Here is a 26,495-nt window from a genome sequence, read left to right on the forward strand (position 1 = left end):
GTATAGATGGACTAATAGAACAAGTCCCACACACAGCTAGAAGCCCAAATATTTTTTCAGAGGTACTGTAGATGCAGATAAAAATTATTTTTAATTTGCAACCTGATGGAGGTCAGTATAGATGGACTAATACAACAAGTCCCACACACAGCTAGAAGCCCAATATTTTTTCAGAGGTAGATGCAGAAAAAAATATATTCAGTTTGCAACCTGATGGAGGTCTGTATAGATGGATTAATAGAACAAGTCCCACACACAGCTAGAAGCCCAATATTTTTTCAGAGGTAGATGCAGAAAAAAATATATTCAGTTTGCAACCTGATGGAGGTCTGTATAGATGGATTAATAGAACAAGTCCCACACACAGCTAGAAGCCCAATATTTTTTCAGAGCTAGATGCAGAAAAAAATTATATTCAATTTGCAACCTGATGGAGGTCAGTATAGATGGACTAATAGAATGATGCTATGCCCAAAAGATTTTACTTCACTAGGTGCAGTAAAAAAATTGGTATTCTATACACAGGTGGTATATCTTGCAACACAGATAGGCTACTCCACTGACTAACACACTCTGCAATAGGCCAAAAAGGATTAGCTTTGCTAGATTCAGCCAAATGCTGTGAAAAAAACTTGCACAGCACTGGCACAGACCTGCCTGGCAAAAACTGATAGGAACTGATGTAACCTAGTCCTGAAAAGGACTCCAATTACAATTAGTCTTTACTCCCACAATTTATCTATTTAAGAGCACAGACCTGCCTGATAAAAGTCATAGGAAATGCTGTAACCTAGTCCTTAAAAGGACTGCAATCACAACTATTCCCTACTCCCAAGCTATCTGTAGATTTGTGCGAAAATTGGCTTGAAATTAACAAGGTATAGCGCACACAGCAACAGCGGTGCCGTCTAACACGCAGCTGCAGCAGTGAGAAAATGGTGGCGACGGGGAAAATGGCTTGGTCTTATAGGGCAAGGACATGTGACATACACTGCCAATGACACATGCCCTTGCTTGTGTGAAAAAAAGCACTTCGCTCCGTGTGTGCGCTGCTGATAGGCTGACGGATTGCACCTCCCCACTGTAAATGCGGGAAAGAGAAAAAAAAATGGAGATCTTCATTATTCCTGCAGAGATCCATCCCCTGCCCATCCCCCCACCCCGCTGTACACTCAAACTGCGTATTAACATTAATTTTCATCATTACTGAGAAAAAATCCAGTTATGATTTTGGTGCACGAACAGTTATCGAACATAACCTCGAACAGCCGAATTTTTCTCAAATTGTTCGTGTTCGCCGAACGGCTCGAACACCGCCCAAAACAGCTCGAATTTGAGATTGGCGAACAGTTCGAGTAGAACAACGCTCATCTCTACTAGAGATGTTCAGATTTCTTTGTTCGGCAACCGTGGTAAAGATCTTGTCCAATACTTCTTCATGGAGTGCGATCTTGTAACATGCGACATCAACAGTTTAATAGAAGCTCTGAAGATAAGTCATAATCCAGAGGAATGGAGGCTCTTCATTGATTCGTCCAAAACAAGCCTAAAAGCCATCTTGCTGCATAATGGCAATGCGCTACCTTCAATTCTAGCTGGTTATGCAGCCCACATGAAAAAACCCTATGACAACATGAAACAGCTATTGAGGTGCCTGAACTATGACTAACATTTGTGGCCACTCTGGTAACTTAAAGGTGATTAGTTACCCTTGTACTGCTGCTTTCTGTGTGAGTGGGATAGTAGTGCAAGAGAATATCACTACAATAAAAGAGACTGGCCTCTCCAACATTCACTTCAGCCAGGGAGTAAAAATGTCCTGCATCCAGCACTTGTTGACCCACATAAGATTTTGTTACCACCATTGTATATCAAGTTGGACCTAGTGAAGAACTTTCTTAAGGCAATGGATAAAAATGCAAAAACATTCAAGTATCTCATTAATAAATTTCCAATGCTGAGTGAAGCAAAGGTCAAGAAAGGAGGACCTCAAATTCGTAAACTTCTTCAAGATGAGGAGTTTCTCTGTTTGTTGCAGGGCAAGGGAAAGGTTGCATGAGTAGCATTCGCATTAGTGGTAATTCATTTTATGGGAAACTCAAGAGCAGATATAACTATGATGAGTTGGTGTTAAATCTCCTGAAAACATATAAGGATCTTGGCTGTAACATGTCCTTAAAGATTCACTTCTTATATTCTCATCTAGCCTTTTTTCCACCAAACTGTGGAGCAATGAGCGGTGAGCATGGTGAGAGATTTCACCAAGATATTATGGCTTTTGGAGAAAAGATATCAAAGTATACATTGATGCTTGCAGAATACTTTTGGATAATTATAAGAGATGATCCAATGCAGGAGTTTAAGAGACAAGTAGATAAGAGTTGTCTCTGAATGAGGACCAAATTGTGTAATGCAATTTCTGTAACTGTTTGTAGTTTACAATAGTGTATGGACATGTATTAGCTATTTGAATTGTTGCTAAGTTTCTGCTAAATAAAAATCAGAAAACTGGCCTAACAATATGTTCTCCATCTTTATATTTGCAAAAATAATAATGTTTCAAAGTACTGAAACTTTTATGCATTAATTATACACAGCAGTAGAAGGAAAACTCTTTGATATCATAGAAACAAGAGCCAACTAAAAATTTTCATTGTCAGATTTGGATTCAGGAGGACAAAATCATTAAGAAATGGCTCATTTCATAACTGAACCTGACAACTTTTGAAAATATGTAGAAGAGTGTTATCGCTGTGTGTTATCTGTGGTGTTGCATAGGACTGCAGATGACATCTAATGTATTATCTGTAATCAGATAGTTATCACTGTGTTATTTGTGGGGTTAGATTTTTTCTCTTGGTAACGGGGTGTCATACGTATGTCAGGTCCTTTCCAATATGACTCCCGATCATATGATCTGTGAGGTCACACAGGTCTTGTAGCTAGTAACGGCTTATTGAATGTCAGCACTTTCTGGGTCAGGTCTGATTTTGTGACTCCCAATCACGTGATCTGTGATGTCACACACGTCCTGCACTTAATGATCATTGGTCAATCAAATGCTGGAAGTTCCAGCCGCATGTCCTTTTCATGTTTCCTCCTTGGTTACTTGCCACATAAATAGCAGCCTCTGGCCCCTGTTTGCTGTATCTGCCCCCTGATGAAGCTATGGTGAGATGTATGTTGGGTGCAAACATCTGAGGTGATGTGGTTTGTTTGAACCAGTCTTATTATGCTCACTACTTCTTATCTTTTGTTCCTGTGTGGTCTCTTATGTGGACTCATCAGGAAGGGCTCATTCATTACATGCTTATGAGGAAGACATAGTCATTTATGCCATAGTATGCAGAATATTATATTTAGCACTCCTTTTGCACTTTGCAGTTACAGTCATAGTTATTATTTCACTTTATTGGATATTTGCATATAGTGTTATATATATTTTTCATTATCAATCCAAAATAACGTTTTATTAATTACTATTACTAAGACTACCTCCATGTACATGTTTTAAATGCTTTTATGTTAATAATAAAGTTATGTCTTTGAATTAATTATGGTATGAGTAGCCTTTCTTTATAGGTTTAATAAAAGTAACTGGGTATGCAACAAAACATATGCCTAGGAGCTGGAGAGCCTGATTTTTTTTCTAATCCTAACAACGCTTTTGTATGCAGAAAGCTTGGCTCTGTTTATCTATCCATGTAGTAAGCACAGTTCTCTTACGGTATCTATGTAGTAAGTAGTGTTGAGCGAACATGCTCGACACTGCTCGGTACTCGCCCGAGCATCTCACTACTCGGGATGTTCGGCGAGCACCGAGAAATTTTCGGGTTACTCGGGCGGGAGCTCGGGTCTCCGCCCTGCATGTTTGGCGCTCTTTACAGAGCCAATGAACATGCAGGGATTGCCAGCCAGTCACTGTAATGCCGCAGCCATGTTGGTTGTGGGCATTACAGTGATTGGCTGGCCGCACAGCGTCACCTCAAGTATTTAAAACCAGGCGCCGCCATCTTGGACACAGTCGCTCCGGATCAGACAGTTTAGGGAGAGTGCTGCTGAGCTAGGGAGAGATTTATACTGCGAAATAGGTAGTGTAGGGTCTCTAAAGCCTGCAAAACCAAACAAACAGTCCTTCTGAGGACTAATATCCATCCCTGATATTAGGCAGGCTGTATAGGAGATGCAGTGGTTATACCAACAAACACTGCATTACAGTCCTGTGTGCTGCTGCTGCTCAAATTGCTAGACATAGCCCCAGGTCTCAGGGGCCAGGAAAAATCCTTTTTTTTTTCATCTAAATCCTCTTTTCTTTTTTTTTTTCCCTCAGTCAGACTGTACAAATACCCGTCTTATTAACCTTTTGGTATTTTTTCCACAAAGAAAAAAAATTGAGTGTGTCTGTGAGTGTTCAGACACAAATATATCTGTTTAAAAGAGTCTGGTTTCGGCCAGATAACTAGAACAGTGGTTTTGCAGTTCCACGGTTCAAATCTCTGTATTATTAACTTTTTTGCCTTTTTTCCATAAAAAAAAACAGTTTGAGTGTCTCGCTGACTGTTCAGACACAAATATATCTATTTTAAAAAGTCTGGTATACGCCAGGAAATTAGAACTGTGGTTTTCCTCTTCCACGGTTCAAATCTGGGTGTTATCCACTTTTTGCCTTTTTTCCATAAAAAAAACAGTTTGAGTGTCTCGGTGACTATTCAGACACAAATATATCTATTTCAAAAAGTCTGGTATATGCCAGGAAATTAGAACTGTGGATTTCCTCTTCCACGGTTCAAATTTGGGTGTTATCCACCTTTTTGCCTTTTTTCCATTAAAAAAAACAGTTTGAGTGTCTCGCTGACTGTTCTGACACAAATATATCTGTTTAAAAGATTCTGGTGTAGGCCAGAGAACTAGAACTGTGGTTTTCCTCTTCCACGGTTCAAATCTGGGTGCAGTCCACCTTTTTGCCTTTTTTACATAAAAAAAGAACAGTTTGAGTGTCTTGCTGACTGTTCAGACACAAATATATCTGTTTAAAAGATTCTGGTGTAGGCCTGAGAACTAGAACTGTGGTTTTCCTCTTCCACGGTTCTAATCTCCTTTCTATTACCCTTTTGCCATTGATAGTGCGAGTGTAAGCTATTTTACTTCATTTACAATGGGCAAGGCGCGTGGCAAGGGACGTGGAACTGGACGTTCTGGTGATGGTGCGTGCAGAGGACGGGGCCGTGGCCAAGGTGAAAATGTGCCACAACCAACAGCCACATCTTCTCACTTCCAGTTCTTGACCGAATTACTAGGGAAGCACACAAAAACACCACTATTGCCAACTGATCAGTGTGAACAGGTTATTAATTGGATAGCAGATAATACTTCCAGTCACCTGGGCACCACCACCTCCGGTCTGTCTTCCACACGGTCAAGTCTTAGTAGCCGTGAGTCTCGACTGCATACTCCTCCTCACCCTGATGCTCCTTCCTCCCACCATGCCAAGTGTCGTCAGACAGCAACTGATCCTACAGTTGGACACTCAGAAGAGCTGTTCACTGGTCCATTTCCATATTTATGCCCCTCGCCTGCTCCAATTCAAGTGGTGGTAGAGGAGATCCCATGTAGCGATGGCCAAATATCTGAACAGCCACGGCCACAGGAAGGCGACGCTGGCAATTTGTCACAAGAGGTGGACGATGACGAGACACAATTGCCACGAAGTGAGGAGGAGGAGGTGGATGATCTAATAACTGACCCAACGTGGCAGGAGGACACGCAGAGCGAGGCCAGCAGCACACGGGGGGGGGAGGCAGAGTACCCCAACAGGCAGGAAGAAGCAGTGTGGTGGCCGCAGACAGAAGGCGGGCAACCGTTCCCCGTAGGTCTTCCAGAGTCTGGAATTTTTTTAAAGACTCTGATGATAACCCCAAAAAGGCCATTTGTACCACCTGCCTGGCCAGCATCAGCAGGGGTGACAAAACTACCAGCCTGACCACCACCAGCATGATCAGGCACATGTCAGCAAAGCACCCAACTTTGTGGGGCGAACCCCAGGGTCCACGTCCAGTGCCAGCGGGTGTAACCACTGCTTCTTCCGCTGTTGTGCGTGTAAGAGAACCCCCTGTTGTGCCTGCAAGGCAATCCCCTGTCCATACTGCATGCAAAGATGCCCCCTCCTCTCAGTCTTCACTTGTTATTGCAGTTTCTCAAGAAACAGCATCAACGTCCACGTCCCACCGCAGCGTTCAATTGTCCATATCCCAGACCTTTGAACGAAAGCGCAAATTCGCAGCCAACGCCCCACAGGCCACCGTCCTAAATTCGCACATTTCACGACTGCTTGCATTGGAAATGCTGCCTTTTAGGCTGTTGGAGAAGGAATCCTTCCGCAACCTTATGGCGGTGGCCGTCCCTCGGTACTCAGTCCCCAGCCGACACTATTTTGCTCGGTGTGCCATCCCCGCACTACACAAGCACGTGTCCCAAAACATCTGCTGTGCCCTCAACAACGCAGTTACTGGGAGAGTCCACCTGACAACGGACACGTGGACAAGTGCTTGCGGCCAGGGACGGTACATCTCCCTGACGGCACATGGGTAAACATAGTGGAAGCCGGGACCCGGTCGGACCTTGGGACGGAACACATCCTCCCCACACCGAGGATTGCAGGCCCTATGTCAGTCAGAGTTGCCCCTACAGTGTACAGCTCCTGCGCATCATCCTCCTCCTCCTCCTCATGTTCAGCCTCCATCTCAGATATCACCACATCAGTTACAAGCTGGAAGCACTGCTGTACTGCCTCAGCCAAGCGGCAACAGGCTGTGCTGAAACTCATAAGCTTAAGTGATAAACCTCACACTGCTTGTGAGTTGTGGACAGCTGTGAAAGAGCAGGCAGATCTGTGGCTGAGACCGCTGAACCTACATCCAGGCATGGTCGTGTGTGACAATGGCCGTAACCTGGTGGCGGCTCTGAGGTGAGGCGAGATCACACACGTACCATGCCTGGCTCATGTGCTTAACCTCGTGGTTCAGCGGTTTCTTAAATCGTACCCCGAGTTGCCAGATCTGCTCATCAAGGTACGCTGCCTGTCAGCTCATTTTCGGAAATCGGCTAAAGCTTCCGCCGCCCTTGCTGTGTTGCAGCAGCCTTTGCATTTGCAGATTCCGGCACACCGACTGGTGTGTGATGTCCCCACACGTTGGAACTCTACCCTCCACATGTTGCAAAGAATTTGTGAGCAGAAGAGACCAGTTGTGGAGTACCAGCTGCAACAAGGCCGTCGATATTCAGGTCAGACTCCACACATAAGACCTCAGGAGTGGACCTGGATGTCTGACATATGTACCATCTTGACAAACTTTGAGGAGTCCACAAAGATGGTGAGTGATGATGACGCCATCATTAGCGTCAGCATCCCACTTGTCTGTCTTTTGCAATGCTCTCTGCAGAGAATTAAAGAGGAGGCATTGCAGCCAGAGTATGATGAGATGGATGAAGAAGCCATAGCGGGCAATTATACACAGCCCAGCCTTATCTCATCCCAACGTGCATTGGGGGACAATGAGGGAGAGGAGGAGGAGGAGGAAGAACAGGAGCTGGTGTCGTGCGCTGTAGACGGTAGTACCTGTACAACTGTCATACCGTTGGTTCAGCATGGGTGACCTGAGGACAGGGGGGAGGAGGAGGAGGAGCGCATGGTCAGTCGTCATCTTGGTGAGGACACGGAAGTCTTGCCCGTTACCAGTCTGGCACGCATGGCTGACTTTATGTTACGCTGCCTTAACTGTGACCCTCGCGTTGTCAAAATGTTGGGTGACAGTCAATACTGGTTGGTAACATTTTTAGACCCCCGCTACAGGGAGAACTTTCACTCTCTTATTCCTGAGGTGGAGAGGTCTACAAAAATGGGGCAGTACCAGAAGGCCCTTGCTGCAGAACTGTTAAAAAAATTCCCATCTGAATACGCTAGTGGCAGAGGTCACAGTTCGTTGACCAACCAAGGTGTACAGGCGAGAGAGACGCAACTCCAATCCAGCAGAGGCAGGGGAACACTGTCAATGTTCCAGGACAGTTTTCTGAGACCCACCCAGCTTACAGGCCCTGAGGCGCGGGGTACTCTCACAAGGAGTGGAAAGTTTCAGGAGATGGTGAGGGAGTACCGTGCCGACCGTACCAGCGTCCTCTGTGATTCCTCTGTGCCTTTTAATTATTGGGTATCCAAGCTGGACACTTGGAATGAACTCGCTCTGTACGCCTTGGAGGTCCTGACCTGCCCTGCCGCTAGGTGTTATCGGAGGGTGTTTTTAGTGCCGCTGGGGGTATTATAACTGATAAGCGCACTCTCCTGTCAACTGACAATGCTGACAAGCTGACCCTTATCAAAATGAACAAGGGCTGGACTGGGCCAGACTTCTCATCACCACCAAATGACAGCAGAGTAACATAAAGTCAAATCCACTGTGTTATTTTGGGAGGTGTATTCCCATGCACCGCTTCACACCCACACATGGGTATACGCTTCCTCATTTCAGCTGTTTTTTGCTCTTCTCCTCATCCTCAGCCTCCACCACCACTATACCAACAGGGTGACCTTGGTCCGTGTTGCCAGCATTGCAAGTTCCTCCGTCCTAATTTTTAGAAGCTTTTGCTTGGAAGGCATAGGCAAAGACTATGGGAGACCGACTCCCCAATAATGGGAATAATGTTTTTAATATGCTGTACTGCATGGCTCTTGTAAGGGGCATTGCAAGTTCCTCCGTCCTAATTTTTGTCAGCTTTTGCTTGGAAGGCATAGGCAAAGACTATGGGAGACCCACTCCCCAATTATGGGAATAATGTTTTTAATATGCTGTAGTGTTGAGCGAGCATGCTCGCCACTGCTCGGTACTCGCCCGAGCATCTCAGTACTCGAGATGTTCGGAGCTCGCCGAGTACTTTCTCTTATGGATGTGCCATTTCTGGGGCGGCTGACGGCTGGTGTTTCTAGCCTGGGAGGGGGCCAATATTCATGGCACTCTTACTGGGCTATTAATATCAACCCCCAGCTGTCTGCCTAGCCTTTGCTAGCTATTAAAATAGGGGGGAAAGCACATCATTTTTTTGGGGGTCCCCCATTTTAATAGTTAGTAAAGGCTAGGTATTCAGCTGGGGGCTGATATTAGTAGCCTGGGAAGCTCCGTGGATATTACCCCCTTCCCAGGCTTCAAACATCTGCCCCAGCCGTCTGCTTAACCTCCGCTAGAGACTAAAATTATGGGGAACCCCATGCCAATTTTTTTTTTAATAAATCCTTTATTTTAACACTAAATGACAAGTACAGTAACCAACATTGTCACTGTACTTATTATATATGTGACTGACATTTTTCTATTAGTGTTGGTACTCGCCCGAGCATCTCACTACTCGGGATGTTCGGCGAGCACCAAGCATTTTCGGGTTACTCGGGCGGGAGCTCGTGTCTCCGCCCTGCATGTTTGGCGCTCTTTGCAGAGCCAATGAACATGCAGGGATTGCCAGCCAGTCACTTTAATGCCGCAGCCATGTTGGTTGTGGGCATTACAGTGATTGGCTGGCCGCACAGCGTCACCACGAGTATTTAAAACTGGGCGCCGCCATCTTGGACATAGTCGCTCCGGATCAGACAGTGTAGGGAGAGTGCTGCTGAGCTAGGGAGAGATTTATACTGCGAAATAGGTAGTGTAGGGACTTTAAAGCCTCCAAAATCAAACAAACAGTCCTTCTGAGGACTAATATCCATCCATGATAGACAAGGACTTGCACGGGGATAGTTGCAAGTCTGCATCTTCTGATGCGGCAGGCAAGGATCACTTCTGATGGGCACAGTTTTAGGCAGTGACCTGGGTGTCAGAGATGCTTCCAGGGGTCTTCCCCATGCTGTTTCCATGTCTTTTCAGCACTGTATGCATGTGTCACACAGCACATGGCCAGATATGGTTGTAAAATGTTAAAATGACATTTCCCGGTGAATGCATTTGTCACGGTTGAAAGCAATACAAAAGTGCAAAAACGCATAAAAAATGCTACTTGTGAACATAGCCCAAGGTGTGGAGGAGTATTTTTGTTCTTGGTTATTTATTTTACCTTATAAACAAGTCTTTACACTGGAAAGGATGTTCCTTAGCATATTTCACAGGAAAACAGTTTCAGTTTTGCTTTTGAACGTTTTATTGTGAGCCCGTAAAAGTTGCTTAATACCTCTGACCACGTTGTTGACAGCAGTGACCTGTGGGTCAGAAATGCTTCCTCGGGCGATCCCCATTCTGTCCCCATGTAATTTGAGCACTGTTACTATCGTTTTGGGCACTTTTTAGGCTTTCTACAGACTACGGGTGCCACCGCAAAAATGTTCGGGTCTCCCATAGACTAACATTGGGCTCGTTACTCGGGTCGAGGACCCGAGTATCACGGTGAGCTCGGCCCGAGCTTCGAGCACCCGAGCATCTTAATGCTCGCTCAACACTAGTAGTAAGTTTTGATCCATTCCTGTATCTATGTGGTAAGCTTTGGTTCCTGTATATATGTAGTAATTTTAGTTCTATTCTCGTATACTGTAGTAAGCCTGGTTTTGGTCTCATATCTATGTAGTAAGCTTGGTTCTGTTTATCTATTCATGTAGTAAGCACAGTTCTATTACGGTATCTATGTAATAAGCTTTGATCCATTCCTGTATCTATGTGGTAAGCTTCTGTTCCTGTATATATGTAGTAAACTTAGTTCTATTCTCATATACTGTAGTAAGCCTGGTTTTGGTCCCATATCTATGTAGTAAGCTTGGTTTTGTTAATTTATCTATGCAAGTAACATTGTAACATAGTTTTTGAGGTTGAAGGAAGACTAAGTCCATCTAGTTCAACCCATAGCCTAACGTGTTGATCCAGAGGAAGGTAAAAAAAAACATGTGGCAAACACTAAGCTCCACATTGGGGAAAAAAATTCCTTCCTGACTCCCTCCATACGGCAATCAGACTAGTTCCCTGGATCAACGCCCTATCAAGTAAGCTTGGTACTGTTGCTTTATCTGTGTATTAACTTTGGTTCTGTTACTGTATCTATGCAGTAAACTTGGTTTTGTTTCCATATCTATGTAGTAAGATTAGTTCTGATATTATATGTGTGGCGCCCCTGAGGGTTCGACCGCCACAGGGATGCTGCACTTCTCTAGTGGAGTGTAGTGTTCCTCCTCTGAGGTAAGGACAGTGTGATGGTCAGGACCCCACCTCCACATCCAACACCACACTTCTCCCACCAGAGGGGGCTAGAATGCACTAGGTGCTGCCCTTCCTGGTGATCGGGAGACAGGGGAATGAAAGAGATAGGGGAACCATTTAGTGGGTGAGGGTGGAGGACTCACATTTTAGTGACACTGTAAAATTCATATTTAATAAAAAGCCATCTTGGTTCTTGGTCCTTGTTAGTCAAGTTTGTTGGCTGTCATCTACTGTGATCTCCCACCCTGAAAGTGGATCCTGTGTGGACCTGCAGCGAATGGAGACACAGCCCTCATACCCCGGCCTTGGGACGAGGGGCAGGTTGCAGACGAGAAATGTCTCAACCCGGTCAAGGACCACGACCAAGAAGGCCCAGAGCGTAAGAGTGTAGCTCCACAGCTAATGGATCCCAGGGAGTTTGCAGACGGAGCGGTATATGCCACCTGTCCTCGCCACCTGATATATTCAGAGGGAGTCCGGCTGCGAGAGGGGTACCCGCCCCCGACACCTGACCTTGCTACTCTGTGTCCTGGTCGGGAAAGCCCGGTAGGCCCTGAGGATCCCACCGGGTAACGGAAAGAGCAGAACCGCCCCCCGTGCCCTTTTTCTGAGAGGAGTTCAGAGGGAGACCCGGCCTATCTACACTCGCACAGACAGGACAGTACTAGGTCTGTAGTTTTAGGAACACTCTGGTGCGGGGTCCTGATTGAATGCTGGACTTACTCGGAGGTTGTCGGACTCCCGTTCCTGGTGACCGCAGAACTCCGCGGGGAGCAGGGAGTCGCCTTCCTTCTGCCATCTCTTATGTGAGTAATGCCTTGGAAGTTCACCCCTATGGCCTCCGGACTCGTTATTCTGCGTCACACCGCACCATGCAGACTTTCAAGACTACTACCCCCGTCATCCTGTCCCTCTGCCCTGAGGCCTTGCTCCGCCTGTGGGTAGTAGTAACAACCACGGCTGCCATAAAATCATGCCTCAGCGGACTGCGGCAGCGCTGGTGTCCGTCACCAGGTGCCACAAGTGGCGTCGTCGTAATCAGCCACTCAACCCGGATAAGCCCGTACCATCCTTTTTAAATTGTGATGGCCCTGAGCACGGAGCGGGTCCGGGCCACGGCTGCACCCCATCTCTCCATCATAGGACCTGACTCCGAATCCCCATCTCCCAGGGTAAATGAAGGGCTTTCGAGTAGAGGCGTCACAAAACTTGGCGTAGTCGGCAGGATTGCGTGCCCACAGCAAAGGAAGGAATTACCCATTGCTACCGGGTACTGTGTGCCTTACACCTGGAACTGTCGTATTCCACTTAAAATGGTGCCCGCCCAAGAAGAACAGGCGACATAGTGCTGTGAAAAGACGGTCTTCAAAACACCTCCCATCGTGGGCTGGGCTCCTACTTGGCGCCAAAAGTGTGGACTGCCCCTTCCATCAGAGACTGTCCGCGGGGTAATGTCCGTCAAAGTGGATGGGCTGAACGAAGGCGGGCCTGTCAACATGCCGCCCAGGAACCGCCCAGAAAGAGGAGGAAGAAGAAAAGCAACAGGGTGCGGCCATAGCAGTCGGAGGTTGGCAATCTTCGGAGGCAGACATGGACGCTTCTGGAGCACAACCTACCGAGCCTTCTGAACCCGATTCAGGCCCTTCACCCGGCAGGGAGCGAGGCGGCAGCGTTCTTACAGCGGGAGATTTGGAGTTTCTCCGCCAGGAAGCCCCGAGACTCGTGCAGAGACAGAAAGAGGCCCAGGAGGCGGCGACGGCTGCGTGGCGGGAAGAAATGTTGCTGCGCATCCGGGCCCGCCACCAAGGCGTTGAAGCCCAAAGAGACACGGTGACAGAGGTCGCGAGCGTCCCAGAGGCGGGTGAGTGTGCAACCCCTGCCCCGGCTGCTGAGCCTACCGTTCCTATACTGGACCTCATGACTGAGTATCTCCTGCCCGGCGCGGTCACCTGGCAGCAGGTCTTTGCTCCGGAGCTGCAAGCGGCAGCTATAGGTGGGGACCTGCGATGCCGCCCTACTCCCAAATCCGAAGCGCCTGAAGCTGCAGAGGCGCCCACCGGCTCCAACCCGGACTGGTCCACGCTTGCAGGGGACCCGCGGCAACCCCTAATGACACCGCTACCTGCACCAACAATCACCTGGCCAGAGGCTGAGGAGTGGGCCTGGGACAACCAGGGGAGGGTCCTGATGGGCTTCCCCCGGGAGACCCGGGCTGAAGCGCAGAGGAGGAGTCAGCGGTGTAGTGAGCAGATACTCCAACTCGCTCGGGAGCAACGCCAAAGGGAGCTCCGCTGCGAGCGCCTCGAAGTACGGGCCAAGGCTGCTAAATCCCGGGCCCGACAGGAAGAGGCAACCTGTCCCAGTCCCCGTGTGGAAGGACAAGTTGTCGGCTTCCACCATCAGGCGGGGTGGGGGTTCATCAGGACTTAGTCCCCAGCACGAGGACGACATGTTTGTCAGCAGGCGGGACGTCAAGCCGCGGTTAAGGAAGGGACACCCTGGCCGGAACCTCTTACCGGGCGATTTACTAACGTACTCTCGCCACCAAGGGGTGCGGGGGTGGTACGCCCTGGATGTCCACAAAGCCTTTTCCCAGGAGGGAACCGGAGATTTAAGCAACCCCAGCGGTTGTAACTTGTTTATAGTTAATATGTTGACATTTATATTTTGATTTATTATCCCAGTTTCTAGAGACATGTGTCCCTGCGGACTTGCAGCAGACAGACTCCTTTCTTGTATATAGTTTGCATCTCTTTAGGTGCTCCATATTGGTTTTATGCAAAACCACGGACATTTCTACCTCAAGACCTCGGAAGGAAAACCTGTCAGGGTGGCTCTCCTGGAGGTCCAACTCGGGATCTTCATGCCCTGCAGCCACCCCAGGGCCCACGTTGAGGTTTTGGGACAGGTCCCTCGCACTTCTGAACTAACTCAGCGTCTTTGCACCTTAACCCGTCTGTCTGCACATGATGTCTCTGGAAAATGCTAGCACTTTCATAATTTTATAATTTTCTACTTTTGTACTTTGATAATGTATTGTTATATTTGCAACGTTTAAGAAGATGTGCCTCCCATATCGGGAAGATAGTTTATGGTTATATAAAAAGAAAATTTCCTGGGTGTTACTCTTTTGCAGCCCGCGGACGTGCTGTGTTTCACCAGGGGGGAATGTGGCGCCCCTGAGGGTTCGACCGCCACAGGGATGCTGCACTTCTCTAGTGGAGTGTAGTGTTCCTCCTCTGAGGTAAGGACAGTGTGATGGTCAGAACCCCACCTCCACATCCAACACCACACTTCTCCCACCAGAGGGGGCTAGAATGCACTAGGTGCTGCCCCTCCTGGTGATCGGGAGACTGGGGAACCAAGAGATAGGGGAACCATTTAGTGGGTGAGGGTGGAGGACTCACATTTTAGTGACACTGTAAAATTCATATTTAATAAAAAGCCATCTTGGTTCTTGGTCCTTGTTAGTCATGTTTGTTGGCTGTCCTCTAGTGTGATCTCCCACCCTGAAAGTGGATCCTGTGTGGACCTGCAGCGGATGGAGACACAGCCCTCACACCCCGGCCTTGGGACGAGGGGCAGGTTGCAGACGAGGAATGTCTCAACCCGGTCAAGGACCACGACCAAGAAGGCCCGGAGCTTAAGAGTGTAGCTCCACAGCAAATGGATCCCAGGGAGGATGCAGACGGAGCAGTATATGCCACCTGTCCTCGCCACCTGATATATTCAGAGGGAGTCCGGCTGCGAGAGGGGTACCAGCCCCCGACACCCGACCTTGCTACTCTATGTCCTGGTCGGGAAAGCCCGGTAGGCCCTGAGGATCCCACCAGGTAACAGAAAGAGCAGAACCGCCACCCCTGGCCTTTTTCTGAGAGGAGTTCAGAGGGAGACCCGGCCTATCTACACATGCACAGACAGGACAGTACAATGTAGTTTTAGGAACACTCTGGTGCGGGGTCCTGATTGAACACTGGACTTACTCGGAGGTTGTCGGACCCCCGTTCCTGGTGACCGCAGAACTCCGTGGGGAGCAGGGAGTCGCCTTCCTTCTGCCATCTCTTATGTGAGTAAAGCCTTGGAAGTTCACCCCTATGGCCTCCGGACTCGTTATTCTGTGTCACACAGCACCATGCAGACTTTCTAGACTACTACCCCCGTCATCCTGTCCCTCTGCCCTGAGGCCTTGCTCCGCCTGTGGGGAGTAGTAACAGCCACGGCTGCCATAACATCATGCCTCAGCGGACTGCGGCAGCGCTGGTGGCCTTCACCAGGTGCCACAGGTGGCGTAGTCGTAATCAGCCACTCAACCCGGATAAGCCCGTACCATCCTTTTTAAATTGTGACGGCCCTGAGCACGGAGCGGGTCCAGGCCACGGCTGCGCCCCATCTCTCCATCATAGGACCCGACTCCGAGTCCCCCATCTCCCAGGGTAAATAAAGGGCTTTCGAGTAGAGGCATCACATATGTATTTAGCAAGCTTGGCTCTTTTACAGTTCTTTGTAGTAGGCCTTGAGTTTTTTTGATCTATTGAGTCGTCTCTAAATTAATTTTTTTTTTTAGTTGGCTATTACTAGATATCTTTTTGGAATGTTGCTATTCCTCATTTGAGATAGATAACTAATGATAAATTATAACGTGTTAATGAAGGCACTGAATTACTTTGCAGCACCTACAACAAATGCAAAATAAATAACAATTCATAATTCTGCTCCTAAGTGATTGAGTTGTTACTAACAGTTTAATAATTTATCTGGTATTACACATGCTTGTGTGATCTCAATATGAAAACCACACCACCAGTTGTCCTTTACTGGTGAAAGGATTTAAATCCATTTTTATTAGGTGGCTTGAAATCTATTTGCTGGTACTTAGCAGAGGTGAACAGGTTTAAGGGGGTTTCCACTCTCTCAAAAGCAGTCCACAAATGCTTATACTTGCAAAAAAAACTGGAGCAGGCCCCCTGCAATCAATACTCAAAGACCATAGGAGCGACGGAGAGCCGGCACTGGACTTGGGGAGGGTGAGTACCTGTTCTATTTGCTATTTTACATGTATAAAAGTATTTGGCAACCACTTTTGTGGAAATGAAAAACTCCTTTAATGATGGGGCACCACTCGTGGGCCACAGTAAGATTATTGTGAAACAAATGTTTCTAATGCTCATTCATGATTTTCTTTAAGAGTAAAAGCACCTTAACAGGAGAAAAGTTTAGTAGCCTTACAATAGGGAGGTAATAGTTAACAGACTACTAAAATTAGTGGTATTGACCCCTCCAATTATTTACACCACCAAACAAATTTTATTTAACAGGAAACAAGTTTTCCTATTTTCTGACATCTAAACATTGGGTGCCTCTTATAGTATGGTGTGTCTTATAGTCCAAAAAAGTATATGTACTGCCATTATGCGCTCCAGCTTCTGGACGGGAAGTCAAGTGAAGGGGAAGTCGATTAAAAAGTTGTAATGGAGCCCTGACTCTTCTAGTTAAGTTCCAGACTACATGGACAAAAGCATGGAGACACCAACACATTACATCTACAGGAGCTTGTATGACATCCTTTTTCTAAATCCATAGTCAGTAATATGGAGTTGATTCTGTCTCTACAACTAAACCAGCTTTCAATCTTCTAGGAATGCTTTCTACAAAATTTTGAAGTTTGTCTGTGGGAATATTTGCTCATTCATCCAGAAGAGCATTTGTGAGGTCAGACACTGATATTGGAACTAGAATTTCAGTTTTATTCATCCCAAAGGTGTTTGATGGTGTGGAGAACACTGGTGTTTGCAAGTTAAGTTCTCCTACACCAAACTCTCCCAACCATGAATTTAAGGACCTTGCAGTGTTCACTGGGTCACAGTCATGCTGGAAAAAATAAAGGACCTTCCCCAAACTGTTCCCACTAAGTTGAAGTAAACAATTGGCTAGAATGTCTTAGTATTGTCACGCTGTCTCTGTGTACTGGAGGTAGGGGGCCTAAGCTGACCCTAAGCTGGGGCCCTGACTAATCCCTCTACCTGGAGGTACTGTTAAAGGTACAGAGGTCCAGGCCGCCAGCGTAACCCCTACCTCCTGAGGATCCCTGCACCTAAGTAATCTAGTCCTGAGAAGGACCCCGATAACAAAAGGGGACAGGTAATAATATGCCAACACTCAGTACTTAGACGAACGAGACAGTACAAGGGTAAAACCAAAACCACCTTGCATACAAAAACTACACAACAACAACAGAGGGAACACCAACGGGAAAGGAGATAAATGATAAAGCGAGGAAGGGAAAAACCACTCCAAATACACTTAGCTCTGAAACTCCAAATACCACGATCCGCTCTGTTAGTCTGCATGAAATGCTTTCACTGACAACTTCCCTAACAGATCAGCAGACATATGAAGGAATCTCACTACTGCAGAATTGATTGCAGCTGGGCAAGGCTGGACCTTGTCTCGCACAGAGAGAGAGAGTTAACTCCCTCACTGCCGAAAAGCACAAAGCACCAAAAACTCAGCTGCGAGAAGTCAGGCTGTGCAATCGTGACGATCTTCGTGGCGACACAACCATGACAGTACCCCCCCTTCTACGAGGGGCCTCCGGACCCTCAGGGCCAGGTTTATCCGGGTGAGTCGTGTGGAAGGCCCGAATTAACCGGTCTGCGTTAATATCTGACGCAGGAACCCACATCCTCTCCTCAGGACCATACCCCTTCCAATGAACCAGGTACTGAAGGGACCGACGATTAAAGCGTGAATCGATGACCTTCGATACTTGGAACTCCAAGTTACCATTGACCACCACTGGAGGCGGAGGTAAAGGTGACGGTATCACCGGCGCCACATACCTCTTAAGCAACGATCTGTGGAACACGTTGTGAATTTTAAACGTAGGGGGGAGATCAAGACGGAATGCCACCGGATTAATTATAGAACTGATCCTGTACGGCCCGATGAACCTGGGACCGAGTTTCCAGGAAGGAACCTTAAGTTTTATATTCTTAGTAGACAACCATACCAGATCGTTCACACTTAGGTCCGGACCAGACACTCTCCTCCTGTCAGCCATACGTTTGTAATGGTTCCCCATAGTACTCAGATTATTCAGTACCCCTCTCCATACAGAAGCGAGTGATGACGAAAATCGTTCCTCCTCAGGAACCCCCGAAGAGCCCCCTCTACTGAAAGTACAAAACTGGGGGTGAAAACCATATGCCCCAAAAAACGGGGACTTACCAGTGGACTCGCTCCGCCTATTATTAAGAGCAAACTCCGCCAGAGGTAAGAAAGAAGCCCAGTCCTCCTGGTTCTCTGACACAAAACACCGGAGATATGTCTCCAAACTCTGGTTCAGACGTTCCGTCTGACCATTGGTCTGGGGATGAAAAGCCGATGAGAACGACAAATGCATCCCCCGCCGAGTACAAAATGCCTTCCAGAACTTGGACACAAACTGAGACCCCCGATCCGACACCACATCGGAGGGTACCCCGTGAAGCCTCACAATCTCCCCAATGAACACCTGCGCAAGATTTTGTTTTAGCATTAGGAAGAGCAGGAAGAGCGATAAAATGTGCCATCTTGCTGAACCTGTCCACTACAACGAGAATGACAGTTTTACCCGAAGACGGCGGGAGGTCCGTAATAAAGTCCATAGACAGATGAGTCCAAGGACGCTCAGGGATCTTCAAAGGTAAGAGGGCCCCAGACGGACGGGTATGTGGGGTCTTAGAGTGCGCACAAACCCCACAGGACGCAACAAAAGTTACCACCTCCTTATGTAAATTAGGCCACCAAAACCGACGCGAGAGGAGATCCACAGTTGCTTTACTCCCTGGGTGTCCTGCTAAAGCTGAGTTATGGTGTGCCTCGATCACCTTTTGTCGTAGCTGATCTGGAACAAACAGTCTCCCTGGAGGTCCAACAGGGGCGTCCCCCTGAGCCTCCAATACCTCCTCCTCAAGCTCAGAGCATACTGCCGACACCACCACCCCCTCTTGAAGGATAGGAACCGGGTCATCCGTATTCCCGGCCCCAGGGAAACTACGAGATAAGGCATCCGCCTTCACATTTTTTGACCCAGGACGAAACGTAACAACAAAATTAAACCTGGTAAAAAACAACGACCACCTGGCTTGTCTGGGATTCAGACATTTTGCGGACTCCAGATAAAGCAGGTTCTTGTGATCGGTGATGACGGTGACCGGATGGACTGCCCCCTCCAAAAAATGGCGCCACTCCTCAAAAGCTAACTTAATGGCCAAGAGTTCCCCATTGCCGACATCGTAATTCCTCTCGGCGGACGACAATTTTTTAGAGAAAAAGGCGCACGGATGCCACTTACCAGGGGACGAACCTTGTGACAACACTGCTCCCACCCCTACCTCGGAAGCGTCTACCTCTACAATGAATGGCTGTGACGCATCAGGTTGAATGAGTATGGGTGCCGAGGCAAAACATTTTTTCAAGGAGGAGAAAGCTTGACAAGCCTTGTCAGACCACCTAGAAAAATCCGTCCCCTTTTTTGTCATGTCAGTGAGAGGTTTAACCATGGACGAGAAATTACGAATGAACTTCCGGTAATAATTAGCAAACCCCAGGAAATGTTGTAGTGCCTTAAGATTCTCAGGCAGATCCCACTCAAGAACTGCCCGCACTTTCCCAGGGTCCATACGAAAACCAGACGCTGAAACCAGGAAACCTAAAAACTGGAGTTCCTGTACAGCGAACACACACTTTTCCCATTTAGCATACAGTTTATTATCCCGCAAGATCTGTAACACCTGCCTAACGTGCTCCTGATGAGACACCAGATCAGGTGAGTAAATTAAGATATCATCCAGATATATGACAACAAACTGTCCAACCAGGCGGCGAAAAATGTCATTAACAAAGTGTTGGAACATCGCCGGGGCATTAGTCAGACCGAATGGCATGACAAGGTTCTCATAATGCCCCTCCGGAGTGTTAAACGCCGTCTTCCACTCATCCCCCTCCTTCATTCTAATCAGATTGTACGCCCCCCTGAGATCCAACTTAGAGAACCATTTGGCGCCCACGATCTGATTAAAGAGATCGGGAATAAGTGGGAGCGGGTACGGATCTCGGACCCTAATCCCATTAAGTTCACGGAAATCCAGGCAAGGACGTAGGCCTCCATCCTTCTTCTTCACAAAGAAGAACCCCGTGGCCACCGGGGAAGATGAAGGTCTAATATGCCCCTTAGCCAGACTTTCAGAAATATAATCCTTCATGGCCTGCCTCTCAGGACCAGAAAGGTTATACAACCTAGATTTAGGTAACTTGGCCTCAGGGAGCAGTTTTACAGAACAGTCATACTCGCGATGAGGAGGTAGTTCCTGACACCCTTTCTCCGAGAATACATCCTCAAAGTCCACCAAAAATGGAGGTAAGACCCTAGGAGTGACAGCACCGACGACCGTATTCATGCAGTTTTTATTACAGAAATTACTCCATTGGCTTATCTCTCTGGATTGCCAATTAATAACCGGGTTATGCTTAGTTAACCAAGGAAGGCCCAACACTATAGGAGTGGGAAGACCCTCCAACACGTAGCAAGACAACAGTTCTTTATGTATCGCCCCCACTTGAAGTTTTACGTTATGCACAACATGCAAAAAACTTCCCTGACCGAGGGGCCTGGCATCGATCGAGAATATGGGGATGGGTTTAGCCAACTCACTCAAATGCATACCTTGAACCCAGGCAAACCGAGTGTCCACCAGATTAGCCCCGGCCCCACTATCTAAAAGAACTGATATCTTCTCAGTTCTCGTACCCACCACCACCTCCGCCGGTACGAGAAACTGAGATGACCCTAGGGACGAAATACCTACTCCCAGATTGCCGTCCACCACACAACCTGGGATTAAAAGTTTTCCGACGACTCTTTACTCTGCAAAGGATGGGATGGACACCCCCCAATAAAATGTCCCTTTCTCCCGCAGAAGAAACACCTTCCAGTCTTGTGGTGTGCCACCGGTCCCCTCCCCCGAAATGATGTCCCTCCTAATTGCATAGGCTCCTCTGGACTCACCAGGGGAACCACCATATGAGGGGACCTTGTACGAGGTGGAGTCATCACAGGGGGTGGAGTTATCCCGCACCTCACCCGAAGCTGTCTGTCAATGCGAATAGCAAGGGCCACAGCGGCTTCCAGTGAAGCGGGAGAGTCATACTGTGCCAGCACATCCTTTAATTTGTCGGATAAACTTTGACAAAACTGGCTCCTAAGAGCCGGGTCATTCCACTGGGTGTCAGTGGCCCACCTACGGAACTCCGAACAGAATTCCTCCGCCGGACGATCTCCCTGCTGGATCCTTCGTAACTTAGATTCAGCAAGGGAGATCCGATCCGGGTCATCATATACAAGACCCAGAGCAGTAAAAAACCTATCCACTGACTGGAGAGCCGGGGAGCCCGGGGGAAGAGAGAACGCCCAAGATTGTGGGTCCCCTTGTAGGAGCGAGATGACAATTCCCACCCTTTGTTCTTCACTCCCCGATGACCGAGGCCGCAGCCGAAAGTACAACTTGCATGCCTCCCGGAAAACAAAAAACTTGTCCCGCCCCCCAGTGAACCTGTCAGGGAGAGCTACTTTAGATTCTGGTCCGGCTTGCTCCTGAGGATACAAAACCTTGGACCTAACGTCCGCCAGCTCCATGGACAAACTCTGCAACTGCCGAGCTAGACCGGCTACTGGATCCATGGTAGCTGGAGAAAATCTAAGTAGTCGGTGAAAATGTCACGCTGTCTCTGTGTACTGGAGGTAGGGGGCCTAAGCTCACCCTAAGCTGGGGCCCTGACTAATCCCTCTACCTGGAGGTACTGTTAAAGGTACAGAGGTCCAGGCCGCCAGCGTAACCCCTACCTCCTGAGGATCCCTGCACCTAAGTAATCTAGTCCTGAGAAGGACCCCGATAACAAAAGGGGACAGGTAATAATATGCCAACACTCAGTACTTAGACGAACGAGACAGTACAAGGGAAAAACCAAAACCACCTTACATACAAAAACTACACAACAACAGAGGGAACACCAACGGGAAAGGGGATAAATGATAAAGCGAGGAAGGGAAAAACCACTCCAAATACACTTAGCTCTGAAACTCCAAATACCACGATCCGCTCTGTTAGTCTGCATGAAATGCTTTCACCGACAACTTCCCTAACAGATCAGCAGACATATGAAGGAATCTCACTACTGCAGAATTGATTACAGCTGGGCGAGGCTGGACCTTGTCTCGCACAGAGAGAGAGAGAGTTAACTCCCTCACTGCCGAAAAGCACAAAGCACCAAAAACTCAGCTGCGAGAAGTCAGGCTGTGCAATCGTGATGATCTTCGTGGCGACACAACCATGACAAGTATGCAGAATTAAGATTTCCCTTTACTGGAATTAAGGAGCCTCAGACATTTGCTGAAAAAAGAACCCTATAACAATTATCAATTCTCCACCAAACTTTCCAGATTGCACAATGCAGTCGAACAGGTAATATCCCTGTGACATTTGCCTAACCCAGACTCCCACTATAGAGAAGTATTATTCATCTCTCTACAGAGCACATTTCTACTGCTCCAGAATCCAGTTCTGGCAAACTTTTCATCACTTCATACAACACTTGTCATTGTGCTTGGTGATGTAAGGCTTGTATGCAGCTGTTAAGAAATGGAAACCCATGCCATGAAGCTCCCAGATCAGAGTTTTTGTACTGACATTAATATCAGAGTAGGCTTGGAGCTTTGCAGTTATTGAGTCAGCAGAGTATTGCCAACTTTTTTGTGCCGCAGCACTTGATGTGGTGACCTCGCTCTGTAACTCTACATAGTCTACCATTACATGAACTGACTTGTTGTGATCGTGGCATCCAATCACAATAGTATACTCAAATTCAAAGAGTTCTTTAGCACTAGCCATTCTTTCACAAATGTTAGTAAAGGGTAAAGGCAGACTGCATGGCTAGGAGCTTGATTTTATAATCTTTTGGCAATGAGACTGAATGAAAAAAACATGAATTCAGTGATTGAGACATGAGTTCATTTGTACATTTGTATGATCTCTGTTTTTTGGGTGCAGCAGTGATGTCATGTCGACAGCGCACATTATCGGGCAAGTCAATCATTGAGCTCAGTGGCTCTGCGGATGTAGATGGCACAAATCAGTTATTAGCTGCAGCGGTGATGTCACTGTTGTTGTGATGTCAAAGTATGAAAGGGTTTGGTGACAACTTTTCTTAAAGTGGAAACCCCTTTAAGCTGCCATTCATCTACACTTAGCTAAAATTTTCTGCACAAAAAATATTCATATGGTTCAAATTTTAAAATCCACAGTGTGTCAATTCCTTGTGCAGAAGCTATTGGCGGATTTTATCCTTTGCAATGCAAAAAAGTGAAATATGTAGCAAAACTCGTAACAGATTTTGTTTTTGATAGGCAGCAGATAACACTGCAGAAGAAATCTGCAGCAAATCATCTACATGTGAACATTCCTTTATACTTGCAAGTTTTTACTCTTTAACTTTTCTAAGAGACGAAACCAAACATACGGATGGTTTGGCCATGGTGCAGGATTTACACATGTGGTATATCAAAGTAATCTGCCTGTTTGTCGGTATGGAAGAAGCATGTGTGGAGAGGTGTGCACAGAGGAGGAATGAGCGATGTGACTTGAAAGACATTTAGGCTATGTGCCCACGTTGCATTTATGAAGCAGAAAATTTCTGCTGCATAAATGCAAGTCCTCTCCCGGAAAAACGCATGCGGAATTCCGCACGCGTTTATCGCGCATTTTTCGCGCGTTTATCACGCGTTTTCCACATGCGGAATTGCCTTGCGTTTTTTATGCATTGGACAAAGGCAATTCCGCTTGCGGAAACGCAAAATTAAATGACATGCTGCGGATTTTTGAACGCGGCATAAACGCTGCGGAAAAATCCGCAGCATGTGCATAGAACTTGCGGAATCCCATTGGGGACCATGGGGTGCGGATATACATGCGTTTTTCAAGCGTTTACGCTGCGGAAATTCCGCAGCATATACGCTTGAAAAATGCTACGTGGGCACACAGCCTGTCATCCTTGACATGTATCTTGTCTCGCAAGAAATGTTCTGCTTCTTCCTTTTTATTAAGAATTGCATTAAAGATACTTGGTTCTAGTTTAATGGTGCAAACAAATGCACTACATTTTTAAGACTTCTTCACAGAGGCTTTATATATACGTACATTGCAACGTCCTCAGATGTGATCCATATGTTTCATGTGTTAGGAAGTTATTTTCCTGTCTCGTATTATTGAGCATTATGGCTTAGTGGCCATCTGCTGGGTTAACTATTTACATAACCAGGGGAAATGTTGCTATTTGGTTTATATTGCAAGAAGTGAATTATTCTCTCTACTAGTGGTCTTCAACCTGTTGCTCTCCAACTGTAGCAGCTGCAAACTAGAACATCTACAATGCTCTTGACGTACTGGAAGTCATAGATGTGAACAGGTTGGAGATGACTGCTCTACACCAACTAAAGTAAATCTGAAACTGCACAAGCTAAACAAAATGAATATATGCAAAAAGTTTAGACATTACTGTTCTGTATACTTTATGAGATATATAAAGCTTCCATTCTGCATAACACGTACTATCATACAATATATATGCAAGACAAAAAAAACACAAACAGTGTCCACTATCTACTGTATGTTAATAATAAACTAATACTTTAAAGATGGTCTCATCTCACTTACCTCTAAAACTCCCATCCTTGATTGCATATACTCCAAAAACGAATTCTGAACTTGAGAGTTAACTACAGTGAGAACAGAAAGAAGAACACAGGCCACAATCCCAGCCATCTTTGGCTTCCCTCTTGGTTGATTTGTAAAGGATTCTTATTCCAACAGACTTTCTCTTACCGATTGTGAAAAGACTTTGGGCACTGTTGTGTTCTCCTGCACGGGTTCCAGCTCACAACTTTGGAATGCTTGGCTACTTTTCCTTGTGGGAGGGATTTCTGACACAGCAAAGCTCCATTCTCCACATGTAATGAGATCCAGATGCAAAACAATTGCCAAATATTCTCAAGAACCCTTTCTTTACTAAGCTGTATTAAAAAAAATGTTTTCCACTATGTGTGCATTATGCACAAGTGCGAAATTAAATCAGCGCAAATTATAAGAAAATATGTACTGAGATACATTACCCTCTTAGAAATGATATCTAAAATAGAACTGCAAAAGTAATTAAAAGGGTTAAGGCTGGGACTACATGGTGACTTTGGCTGTGGCCACCCAGTCTCCTGCGTTGCTCTGCGATGTAACCCATAGTGATCTTTGGCCATGCAACCTGTATTGCGGCCATAGTCACAATGTAGCCCCAGTCTAAAAATGTTCCTAAAATGCCCAATTATATTAGTTTTTTGTGAATATTTTTTTATCTCCCCTTCTTCAATAGAAGCCTGTGAGAAATAATTTAGAAAATGAAAATAAAAGAGTTTGTTTTCATTTATTTTTAATTAGCTAAACTACAAGTACACAATCCTGAATCAATCTCTGTAATTTATCTTCTAATGGGTGCTCTTTAATGTAAAATAGATTTTTGTTTGGTGCCCCTAAATCCCCAATGACACAATATTGGAGCTATAAATTATGGAAACATGAACTACATTGATCTGTATGAATGAAAAATAGTGTGCCCATAATTAAAGTTATATGGAAGACAATTCTGCCTAAACCAAGCTGGGAATATTTGCTGCCATGTTTAGTGCTGTGGGAGTTCTGGCAACACTGAGAGGAAAAGGCATTGTGGCTATTAATTTCAGGCAACTTTCCAATCCGTACTGCAGATGTGAAGTATAGAAAAAAAGGAGGTTTTCAAGAAAAGAAAAAGCTTCTAACTAGAAATATACATAATGTTTAAATGTAAATTTCAAGGCAAGTTATATATAAGCTATTGCTATGAAATAACCACAACACATATGCGGTCGAGATTACACATTAAATTATCATATTTATTCATTTATTCATTCTATATAAAAACTTGGTTACGGTTCTCAAAACTCACTGCTGGTTTTTGGAATTTTTTGGAAACTTTGCAGAAACAGTAAGCTGAAATGAGAGAGTGGGAATTAGTTCAGATAAATATTGGTTCCTGTCCAAATATCACAATTATTGAGAAATAAAGTAATCACTGAGTTTTAAAGCAAACATAATAAGGAGCAGTGTGTATTACTTTAGTAATATTTTTTTTTATCAAAAATGGGAAAAAAGTTTGTCA

General features: G+C 46.3%; 1 protein-coding gene across 2 annotated transcripts in view; it reads right to left on the bottom strand.

Moving 5' to 3' along the window:
- OLFML3 (olfactomedin like 3) overlaps positions 1-25,226 on the bottom strand; it is an 88,448-nt gene extending 63,222 nt beyond the window's left edge. For both annotated transcript variants that reach the window (XM_073667151.1, XM_073667150.1), the window contains exon 1: positions 24,968-25,226. In XM_073667151.1, coding sequence (XP_073523252.1) covers positions 24,968-25,075 — 108 coding nt within the window. In that variant the 5' untranslated portion in view covers positions 25,076-25,226. The remainder of the gene's footprint in view (positions 1-24,967) is intronic.
- Positions 25,227-26,495: the final 1,269 nt, after the last annotated feature.

This window comes from Phyllobates terribilis, unplaced genomic scaffold (assembly GCF_046119375.1).
Source record: "Phyllobates terribilis strain yellow unplaced genomic scaffold, ASM4611937v1 Scaffold_2__4_contigs__length_985480577, whole genome shotgun sequence".
Classification (NCBI taxonomy): domain Eukaryota; kingdom Metazoa; phylum Chordata; class Amphibia; order Anura; family Dendrobatidae; genus Phyllobates; species Phyllobates terribilis.